The sequence below is a fragment of the Diabrotica undecimpunctata genome, chromosome 4 (genome assembly GCF_040954645.1).
Source record: "Diabrotica undecimpunctata isolate CICGRU chromosome 4, icDiaUnde3, whole genome shotgun sequence".
Taxonomy (NCBI): Eukaryota; Metazoa; Arthropoda; class Insecta; order Coleoptera; family Chrysomelidae; genus Diabrotica; species Diabrotica undecimpunctata.
In genome coordinates this window covers 16,608,879-16,621,174 of record NC_092806.1, presented here as the reverse complement: position 1 = coordinate 16,621,174, position 12,296 = coordinate 16,608,879, and the positions used below count along the sequence as shown (strand labels likewise).

At 32.2% G+C, this 12,296-nt stretch overlaps 2 protein-coding genes across 6 annotated transcripts in view; both read right to left on the bottom strand.

Moving 5' to 3' along the window:
* Nucleotides 1–909: 909 nt before the first annotated feature.
* Nucleotides 910–3,012, bottom strand: Hat1 (histone acetyltransferase 1). Its single transcript, XM_072529029.1, has 2 exons — nucleotides 2,666–3,012; nucleotides 910–2,542 (listed from the first exon to the last, which is right to left on the bottom strand). Exon 2 carries the CDS (start codon nucleotides 2,540–2,542, stop codon nucleotides 1,301–1,303), a length of 1,242 nt encoding a protein of 413 aa, XP_072385130.1. The 5' UTR covers nucleotides 2,666–3,012; the 3' UTR covers nucleotides 910–1,300.
* Nucleotides 3,013–8,280: 5,268 nt separating this feature from the next.
* The window catches only part of mrj (DnaJ heat shock protein family (Hsp40) member B6 mrj), a 50,062-nt gene continuing 46,046 nt past the window's right edge, over nucleotides 8,281–12,296 (bottom strand). For all 5 annotated transcript variants that reach the window (XM_072529025.1, XM_072529024.1, XM_072529028.1 and 2 more), the window contains one exon: nucleotides 8,281–11,093. In XM_072529025.1, the coding sequence (XP_072385126.1) occupies nucleotides 10,994–11,093 (100 nt within the window). In that variant the 3' untranslated portion in view covers nucleotides 8,281–10,993. The remainder of the gene's footprint in view (nucleotides 11,094–12,296) is intronic.

Here is a 12,296-nt window from a genome sequence, read left to right as displayed (position 1 = left end):
ATTGGGAATGTATATTTATTAATTTTGATTAATAACTTTCTATTATATAAATACTAATATATGAACTAATAATTTCAAAAATAAACTTAGTTGTGATAATTTGTGGATAAACTGTATATGTACCAATAATTTTTTTCTCCCAATTTATAATTAATATTGACTATCAGCATGTGTGCTTGATTGTATCGTAACTTCCTTGGAAGCTATCAAACTCAGCAAAAAATTATAGTCTGTTTGTTCAGCATATGAATATTTTGACAGATTCATTATCAGAAACATATGGCACAAAAATCCCTACTCATCAGTATTAATAGCTCAAATAAACGTATTGTTACAGATTCTTTGCATTGAAAAAAGAAGAGTAATCATGCATAATTAGGGGGTATATTCATTAAAACTTTTTATTTGTAATTCTCATTTATAAAATTTCGAAAACAAACTTTTATTTTGTTAATAAACTGCATGTGAATATTTTTTTGTTTAAATATTGGCTATGGGCACATATGCTTTGTTATATAGTAATTTCCAACCACTGTCAGTCAGAAAAATTTAACCAATTATTAAAAAATAATTACTTACCTTACATATTTTGGACTGGGATCAACAAATTGAGTATATAAAAATTTCTAAACACTTCGAACTGGGTTCAGTGAACAGAGCGTATTTAAATATGTGTCAAAAAATACTGATAGGACATACTCCTTGGTTTTTCTTATTAACTGAAAATATTTTCCAGGCACTGCCATCTTACCCAAAAGTCTTTGACAGCTCCCTCAGGTGTTATTGGAAAATCTGGTTTTCAATGGTCTAGTTTTTATGCAATTTACTCTTTTCTTTGACCTGGCACAATTAAACTAAACACTAAAATACTAAGATGACATTTAGTATTGACTAAAAGATAAAAGCACAAAGAATAAATGTATATTTATTTTTAAAACATTGAATTATACAATAATTCTACTTTAAATATTGTTCATCTTACACATCTAGGTAGCTTATATATTACATAAAACATGTAAATCTCCTAAATACATCACAAATTAATTTTAGGAGTGCATGACAAATGATATCAAAGAAATACTATTCAAATCTATAAATTACTTACACTGAAATATTCACAAAATAATAGTAAACTAATTAGACAAAATGATGAGAATAAAAAAATTTATAAATGGCACAGTCACTCTTAAAACTCTTTTGCAAGTACCACATTTTGAAATACTTTATTTTTAACATAAATAGTTCATAAAAGTAACATAAAAATGTATTAAAATTAAACACAACCTTCTAAAGATTCTTTTCATAACTTGTTTTTCACATATTTAACTGCCAACTCAAGATCTTCTTTATATTTTTGAAATTCTGCCTTTGCCACAGCTTCTTCATCTACTAAAGCATGTGTTGCATTACCATCGACAACAAGACGCATCTTCTTCATTCCTACTTTCATCCTATTGTTTACTTCTGATTCAATTCTCTTATTAATATTTTTAAAAAATTGATTGTAAGTAAATTTATCCAAAGATGCTTCACATCCACATAAAATATCATAAATACGTTGAATCTGCTTTTTTCCAAATTTGAGATCCTTGAGATGTGCAAATATCTTTTTTGAATGTATAACCGATATACTAAGGTTATTTTTTTCCAAAGATTCCTTTACCAACTGACAATCACTTTGATCCCTTATTTTTTGAAAAATAGTTGTTGGTTCCTCAACTGTAATATCAGTAACTGAACTAAGACTTTGTAATGTTTTAAATACTGCTTGATAGAGAGCTGTTCCGAGACCCCTTTTTTGGTGTGTTGGTAAAATGAAAAACTGGCTAATTCTGCTTCTAATATTTGCTGGGTATGAATAAAATTTATATACAGTACAAAAACCAACTGGAGTAATCAAAATCTGACCTGTTTTTGGATGCTTAACTTCTTCATAAGCATAAAATATTTCCCACTTTTCATCATCGAGATCAATAAAAGTTGCACCATCAATGAACCAAATTACATAAGTTTCAAATGCTTGATGAAATTTCTTAAAATTCTCATCTGCAATATCACACTGAGTGATTTTATAAGTATATTGTACTTCAACTGAACGATCTTCAAAAAATTCACCTTTATAAATATGTTCGTGTATGATATTCCCAAAAATCACATTATGTTGCTCTTTATTTATCCATTGAATAAATTCATCTTTATCTGTTGTGTAGTTTTCTGGCAACCAAGGATTTAAACATTCCATTATATCATCTGGCTTATGACCATCCTTTTCAATTATTCCTGAGGAGACCACATCTACATAACACTTGGCTGAATTATGCATATAAATAAGTTTAATGGACAAAGATTTGTAACCAAATATACATTCGTTTTCAAATACTTGATGAGACATAATAGGTTTAAATGTTAAACATGGTTCAGTCAGGTTTCTCTCATTAAAAACTATGTTGAATGTGACAACAGCATTGGAATCTTTCCTATAAATACTCATTTCTTCGTCTTCACACTCTAAATGCCCGTTGGAACTGCTTGTACCGGCCATCTAAAAAATAAAGTTTTTTAAGATTTGTCATAATTTCAATATTGAAAAAGTTGTTTTAAAAGTGTTTTGTTTTACATGACCGTCTGTTAATTTAGTAATTGATTAAACCAGTCGGTTACTTACCTTTAGTATAATTATGATTAATACTCAATATTTAAATACAACTTTTCAGTTTACAAAATTATAACCTAAAAATTTACTTTCAAAGCGGGATAATTTTAACCTCTTGCTCCAATGAACTTTTTTCCGCCATGTTTTTCAGAACAATTCATTTTGATTGGATGTTTGAAGTTCCGATAATTTATAACACCAATCACAAAAACCTGTTAATCAAATTAACGGAAACACGGAGTACATAAAATCTGTGACTCAAGTAATTTATCCTAATTATCTGAAAATCTTATAATGAAAAATAATTTTTGTTGGACTGATAATTACAATAGTTTAACCAAAGAATATAGACGCTCGGTTTAACATTAAGTTTACCGATTACTAAAAAGATGGCACCCTATAACCCTATTGTAAATAACTATTTGAATATATAGACAACCAAAATAACGTTCTAATATAATATGTATATGGAATTGCGAACTATGTTCAACAAATGGTTCTATATATTCTGGCGCCAATTTTTGAATTAATGCAATTCGCCACACTTGGAATTCAAAGTAATTTGTAAAGTAACCGATCCAAGAATATAAGAGAATCTATAACTTTGACATAATAATAGTGATAAGTGATTACAATGCCAAAGTACAAGAAAACGATTTATGAATTTACGAAAAATCGCAATAATGTATTCAGACAATAGTGCGAGCACTGCCAAATCTTTATTTAACGTAAGATATTATAATACACTTCAATTCCAGGTTATACAATTCAAAGAATTTTAATACAGTTTTACTGTGAGCCTTCCTAAAAATAATTTATGATCATTTCTAAACATAAAACTATAACAAATGTTCAAACAATAAGCCTTTTTGTACTAAGCAGTATCCTACTCGATTGTAAAATTCTCGTCTAACATTAGCCAGAACGCGTGGCGATATTTTTGCACACTCTTCATTAATTCGCATTTTTAATGCTTCAATATATGTAAATTTTTGGTCAGAATAGATTTTTGATGCCCCTAGATAAAATAATCGTTTGGAGCTAGATCTCCCGATCTCGGGGGCCGCTTAATATTACAGTTAAGTCCAATAAAACAATTATTAAAGCTGTTTTTAAGGAATTCCTTCACCACCCAGTTATTGTGCGCAGGACATCCATCCATTTGAAACAAAATTTCTTCATCTGGAGCTATTTCTGCAAGTCTGGGTAAAATCTCTTCTTGTAGCAAGTCTAAAACTTTTGTGAATTTAAATTTTCCTCAAATCATCCAATAATATTGTGTCTAAATATTTCTAACCAGACATTTATTTTTCGACGATATTGGGTCAATAATATCCTCAGGCTTTCTTGTCGACCAAATCCTATCATTTTGAACATTTGGTTCATTATTTAATGTAAATGTACATTTATCACTTAACAAAATCCTTTTTATTGTCGCTAAAATTTCATAACAAAATTCCGCTCGTCTCTCAGCATCTCCTTCTCTTAGTTCTTGATGACATTGAAATTTATATGAATGGAATTTATTCCTTTTCAAAATTTTTAAGGCCGTAGAATTATGAATATTAAACTGTTCTGTAATGGCCCGAGAACTTATTCTAGGATTTTCTACAAATGCTGTTAATACATTTATTTCATTTTGATTTTCTAAATTTCTTGGTACCTCAGCAGTACAAGTACAATTAGAAATCACGATCCCAGTATTTTAAAATTTTTGTAAAATCCTTTGAATTGTTGAATGACTTGGAATTGGTCTATTGGGATATCTTACGCTAAATAAAGAACTGACAATTTGCGCACTATTGTTTGAATAAAACATTTTTATTATTGCTACTTTCTCCTCAACTGAGTACATTTTTTAATCACCTTTATTGATTTTTAAACAATAAATCACAAAATAAAATTTTTGACAATTCAAATATCAAAACCATCAATATGACCAAACGCAACATGTCATAGACATTCTTGCACCGTGTGTGGCTTGACTTTAACGTGTAGCCTGAAAAATGTATAATTCAACAATTTAGAATTTCCCATTGAGTTTCCTATGGCCCGTTTGACGATTCACCACCCTGTATAGTTGTTTACCACATTCGGGTGGATCCTGCTAGCGGAGATTCTTAACACCCCTCGAGCATTAAATGTCCGCCGCGGACTAGGGGCTATGTGATTGACCTTTTTTGCATAGTTATTATTCTAGGGAAATCTGACGATCTTTAATGTAGTGGTTTCCCGTTGCCTTCTAGTCTTATGTCGTTAACCAGATATAGGTTCATCCGCCTCTTCATACTTACCATAGTTAAAATTTTCTTTGTTTTTATTTATAATACCCTTTTAGCTTTTTTTTGGACAGACAATATTATTTAACATTGGGCATTTCTTCAAACCTTTAAGAAATTTATAAACCTGAGATACCAATTTTGGCGTCTTTCATTGTTTTCAACAAATTATAAATCAATTTGACGATTATCAAATTAAGATAATCGTAACAACTGGTGCCCAACGTGGGGCGAGTTTTCTCTTTTCCGCCAAGTGTTTGCAAATTCACGTAAACAATATTTTTCGGCGATATTTTTTTTCTGAAAATGTTCTAATTAAAGTAAATTAATAAACAATTAGGCGTGTAATTTTTTATTTACTTATTTTTACTATATAATAAAATATAATTTAGGAGTAATTTAGAATAAACATGATGAATTTACAAGAAAAATTGTTCAGATCTTATCTATACATTCTTATGACAAATATTATTAATTACAGTCAATAAATATAATAGTTGCAAATCCTTATTTGTAATTATAAACAAATATTCGCAGTCACGAGCTCCTTTTGTAGAATCAGAAGGGCTAAATAGTTTTTGTTCTATGACTAAAACAGAATGGACGTATAACCGAAAGTTTCATTCGGTAAACGTTACATTCCTTTTTTCCTTTATAGGTTATATAACACAAAATAAATATCGTTTTATTGCCAAATTTCGAATCTGACGGCACACTAGGGGATAACCATTATTTTCTGGTACATCACAGTTTGAATTTTATTGAGTGACACTTCTGATGACGCCATAACTTATTTCTGTCATTTATCATACGCCATCCCCTGTGGAGACAAGAAGGGTTAATAAATTTGTTCTTACTGGAAGACAAGACGTTATAGAAAAATTCAGACGACGAAGATTTCCATTTCCAGGAAGAAATAATTCCGAGCCAAGGCCTATAAAGACAGAAAACAATGTATCAAAAGATATTTTTTTGTTTTCTGATCTGCAGCACAGTGCGGTTTTTAAAATCATGGAATTTTTTGGACATCATGTTGGTACCCCTTATTAAAACGTCACCGGATCTGAGATGAATGTTAATTATTTTACTATTACTTTACTTTCTTGCAATCTTATATTTGTTATACTTAGAAGATCTAACAGTTCACTCTTTGCTGATAGAGTTGTCATAGAATATCACGATCTGAACAATTTTCTTAACGAATTATTCAAGTTATTACAATTACAGTCAATTCACTGCGAAAGCCAATGTAGTAATGTTATAATAGAGTTTTACTGAAATTCACCGATAAATCTCCGTCCATTTGCATTTTTCGAATACGAAACTTAAACTCCATGCTTTAACAAATACAACAGAAAGCACAGCTTTCCGTTTTTCTTTGTACATCAGCAGACTTAAATAATATCTCAAACTATGAGAACAAAAAGAAAGAATAATCAGTCCTATAATCAGAAAAAATATTATAACTAAACGTCTAATCCTAAGGAACGAAAATATTACACTGTGGGACATAGGAAAATTGAAAAAATAAGTAAGGCTTGTCCAAAGCTTATACTAATTAAATAAAATGAACACAACGAAAATTCTTTAATGCCCAACGCGATTCGCAAAAACACCAAAATCATATTTCCGGCAGTTCTCCAATTTGGAGTTTCCTTCAAATATTATATACAAACCAAAATGCAAAAAGACGAAGATTGTAAATGCGTACACGTTTATATCTAGTAGGAAGCTGTTCGTATTCACATTCATGGACTAATAAGTTTGTTATTGTAGTGTTTTTTAGTTTGTAACTTACTCATATTCTCAACTGTTTATAATATTTACTAATTCCTTATTATTACTATTATTAACTTTTGAATATTCGCTATTATCACGAGGATTTATAGTGTCTGGCGACTATCGTTATTAAATAACAAGACTGCATGTTAAAGACGTATAATTTTTAAGCCTCTGCTCACAAATTAACCCCGATATTGTGCAGAATATTGCTGACGAATTATTTATTGTTATATAATATGACTACGGTCCGATAAGTGATTAGCCTCACCGTTCGACGGCGCCTCTAAGACCAATTTAATATCGTGTAGTGGACCGCGTGTGGAACCCTGCGTATCCGCAGATTTTAGGAAAATGGAAAAAGAGCGATATTGGTCGGTGAATGGATTCTAGTTTTGCAAGAAAAATCGCCCAGATAAATCAAAGAGCGCTTGAATGCTGTGTACAGTGCCCTTGAGCATTAAGTCTCCAAAACTGGGCGCGGCCCAGAGCAGAGGTTTGAGGCCCAGCAAGCAATTTCAGTTTCGCGGACAAGTAACAAGAGGATAACAGAAATAAACCGCTTAACGCTAGCCTGAATTTGAATCGGTTAGGGAACCGTTTTGGAAGTCTATTACCCAGGTCCCCCACATGAAGAGCATCAGAGTGCTATAGGGGGAAAGGGACGTCTGGAGTATTGGAGCGCGGTGGAGTGATTTCTGTTTACACACCTCGCTCCAATGAATTTTTACACCCGAACGTAATTTGAAGGGGTGAACAAGTCTCAGGCTGGGTTCAATCAAATTGCTTGCTTGCTTGCTGTGTACAGGGATTCTTTTTCTTCGATGACGACTGTCAAAAATTGGTTTAACGTGGTCGCAAGTCGGATTTTGATTAGCAACGCTCAGGTGCCCCGAAAACGGCTACGACTACCACGATTTCGTACAGGCAGGTCGCCGATTGAAGGTGTACGAGATTGCTGAGACAGTAGGCGTTGGTCATATCCTGCATGACATTTTGGGCATGAGAAAGCTTTTGGTGCGATAGTTGCCGCGTTTGCTAATTCTAGAGAAGAAGCGCAACCGTGGGATCACCTCGGAGCAGTGTTTGACGCTGTTTAAGCGCAATCCGAAGGAGTTTGTTGACCGTCGACGAAAAATCGATCCACTGGTACACACCGGATATCAAGAAACAATCGAAACAGTGTACTTAATTCTGCTTTCGTACTCCGAAGACTGTACAATCTACCGGAAAGGTAATGGTCCCCGTTTTTTGGGATTACAAGGTGTGATCTACGTCGACTACCTGGAAAAGGTCAAAACAGTCACAGGACTATACAATATCGAATTATCGGTTCGATTCGATGCCGAAATGGAATATCCATCCATCATATTTTCCAGATTTGACCCCGTGCGACTTCTTTTTGTTTCCACATTTGAGGCGAAGGAGACAAAACGTATATTTCAGACGCTTTAAAGATGTTGGAGCATCGTTGGTCAAGTGGATCGAGCTAAAATGAGACGTTTGTGAAATAAATCGTATCTCCATTTCCGCCACTTATCGGACCGCCCTCGTACATGTTTTTGCAAAGCACCGTCATGTTCCATACTATAAAATTGTTTATTTATTACAAAACTAGTGAATTTGTATTAAGTTTTAAGAATGAACTCGAATGCCGCCAAAAGGAAACGATATTGTAAGACCAAAACGAGTTGTGAAATTTCACAGAAGACTTAAAAAACATATATTCAAAGGTATAATTTAACGAAAGAAGTGTAAACAGGTCGTTGAATCGCGAGATATAACACATTTACGGAAGCGCGCTCTCGGCTCGGCGCAGATGTTCACGCAGCTGTCAGTCGCGAGACATATTTATTTAAATCTTTCCAAAATACCGGTTATACTTTTACATCTTGTGTTGTAAGCTTTCTCATAGATTCTCAGTTCTATTTTTATAGAATCGATGTTGACAAAAATATTTATAAAACAATTTAAACGCGTTTTTTTTTTCAAAACTACGTTTTTAAACTGGCGTACAGTTAATATCCGGATCTAGTCGGCCCGGTCGATTTTAATAAACCTTGATGCATTTTGTTTGTTTTGGTTTTGCCTACGACAGTTTATCTCGAGTTGACAAAAAATAATAAAATTTGTGTGACTGAAAAAAGTAGAAAAAAAAAGGTCAATTTTTGAACAATTTTTCAAATGTCTGCCATTTTGTTTTTTTCTTTTAAAGAAAATTTTTTAATTTTTCTGATAAACTATCACGTAAGGGCACTTCTTTTTTAAAACCCTTCTCGAATTTTATATTTAAGATTTGCCGTTCCAGAGATTAACTGTCTACCATGGAGCAGAAATTTTTGGCGCCACCTGTAAAATACAGGAACAATGAAATTTTTTTTCTACCGACAGTATTTGGTATTACTCGCAGGATATAAATGGGGAGCCATAGTAGGTAAATGCGTATGAAATCAAAATAAAATATTTTAGAGCTTCATTCAATCATGTTATTTAATCACCACATCTCGCAGACTAATGATAGCTGATATCGAAATAGAATGAACACTACAAACTGCTACGAAATTGAGTCTCTTACCGATTATAAACATAGTGAACGTAAAATATCAATATTAATGATTAATCTGTTAGTGAATATCAGCAAAGCCAAAGTTTAAGACGTATCAGTGCTTTCTCACAAATACATAGTGGATATTGGTTTTAAAATAACGTAATTTTGACATATACTAACTACAGAAACACGTAATTCCATTTGACAACGATTACATTTTCTATATAATAATTGGTTAAGTATTGGTCTGCATGCTATTTGAAATAAAAAAAATTGCTCAAATTCTGAAATACGACGAGGATCAATAGTATTTTGAAAACAAAATTGGTTTGGCACATTTCCTTGGAAAGGTGCGTTACCTCTGTTAAAGAAATAAATTACAGACATAATTAAGGAACAAGCTTGATATCCTCGGTTCAAAGATAATCCATTATATATGATCCTAAATAAATATTTACTGGAACGAATCATTTGAAATGACGCTTCAGTATTTCATTGATAATATAATCTGATGTTAAATTTTCCAGTTAACATATATTTGTTTAATGTTTACACACACACACACAGAGAAAAAGAGAGAAAGAGAGAGACATTATGCAAAAATTAACACACTAAACAAAGATATGTTAAAAGATATACCGAAATAACTGAAAAAATAAGGATTGAACCGTTTCGGCACCCTTGTAGTTTATGAGCGCCGGATGATGACTTGCATAGGCGCCACCGTAGTTTATAAGCGTTTTAGTCACATTGATAATTCGTGTGAGCCAGTTTGAACAGGATCACGCTAAGCGTATTTAAATTAGAGTGGCATCCAATGTGTTAAGAAATGAATTAATAAAAAATAATGTAATACGTTTGGGTTAGAAAATTTCACTTAATAATTTAAGGCACCATTATATTGTTGTGAGCCAGACACCTCCGATTGCGGCCCTATGCGTTAGAGAAATTGAGAACACCCTCCATCGCCGAAATATTCCACGAACTCATTCCATCGACGCAGATCCAGAATTTTCGGTAATGTGATCGTTGCGCAGCCAGCTGTTTCGAGACAGTTTGTTCTCAAGATATAAGCCAGTAGATGCAGGCTCTGAAATAATTATTATTTGCAATTTCATGCATCAGTGCGAAGGCAATTAAAGTAAATTAGTAATTGTGATATTTGTAATTAAGTGAGTTTTGAGTTAAATAAAGTTAGTTAAATCACGTCGTGCTTCACTTAATCCCTGAACTCACACAACAATATTATCAATGAAACATAATAATCAATTGTATAAACATATATAATCAATCTTTCTTCCTTGATTTGGAAGTTCTACTAACTAAAAAACTAAAACGAAGCAGTAAGTCTTTTAAATACTGTTTGTCCTAAAACTTCTCATCAAATTGAGATAAATCAATTAATAATCAAACTTTTAAATTAAACAGACTTTCAAACATTTATCAGCTAAAAAGAGCGTTTGACTCGACCACTAACCGCTCCTCATATAAATAAATATTGTTCCTGCGGTACCTCATGCCTATTTGTAAGAATTGAGCAATGATTTTTTTATCACAAAAATATTTTAATCATCATCCCTGGGACATCAGAAAATACGTTTGTCGCTTAAACGAAGATACTAGCGTTGAGCTTCAATGGGCAATTATACCAAGTGGACCACATTGTATTCTATTGAAAAATGTGTAAGTACTACAATTAGCTAAAGTGGAAAAATCATTATTCATATTGATAATTTAACTGTAAGTTATACTTTGTGACACCCCATTCACAGTCTTTGATTTTAGCACATCGTTTTCGTAAGACAGCACAGTTTCTTTTCCGTTTTCATAAATCCTAAAACAAACCATATTATTACATCAAAATTTCAGAATGTTTCAGAACAACAGCAACTGATTTAACCCATTCGATACACACGTCCGGTATGCGGTATTTTGACGTTTTTAACCTGGTGCGCATGATACACTCCATGTCGCTGTTGCAAATGCGCAGCGAATGGATTAAATAAAAAAAAACAGAAAAAAAATTAGCAAATAACTGAGGTATAAATACTACTAATCAACTACTAGGAAAATCAAAAGCAGATCCTCATTTTCAATCGGTTTGTTTGCCTCGATTGGTCTATGAATTGTTGCCTCATCCACTGTATTCTCCAGATTTGACCCCGTGCGACTTCTTTTTGTTTCCAAACGTTAAAAAGTCAATCGACGGGCAGAAATGTGAACAGAACAGAAACGCATTTTTCAGACGATTTAAAAAAAGTTGGAGCGTCGATGGGTCAAGTGTATCGAGCAAACTATGTTGAATAAATCGCCAATTTTCCAAAATTTTCGTTTTTATTTTATAGTCTAAGTAATTATCGGGACCGCCCTCGTATATAAAGGCATGAATTAAGAATTTTTAAGATTATCAATCGAGGTTAAGATCGAAGAAAGAAGGGATCCCAGCAAAAAACAATGTTTTTGTCTTATAAATGTGGAGACGGGATCAGTTTAAATGTACAATCAATTTTCAAGGATCGCTCACATTTTCTGGAAGAGAATCACTTTATACCTTAATCTATGTTTTTCTGGTATCGATAAAATATCACGGTTATATATAATCACGCAAACTAGTTATACAGTGAATTGAACGATATATTAATAACAATGTATATAATTATGGTAAGTATTAGAGAGTATTCAATATTTGCAGCGTTGCCAAATGTATTTGATATGTTCAGTTCTTGGACTTCCAACCCTGTATACTAAAATACGATGTTGTGATTCCTGAGTAGTATTTTAATCATGGACGTATAAACACAGATGGACTCAGTTATTTACATAAAAATGTGAAGCCAAAATTATTTGACTAGGTCACATTCTCAGCACCTTCAAATGTTTTTTTTATTAAAATATCTTATTCACGTATCGCTGAAAATATTACTATATTTATTTTATACTCTACAGGTGATATCAAACCAAAATAATAATTTATTACTTATATTAATATATTTAATTGTAATTAAAACATCAAATGTGCACATAGTGTGCATATCAT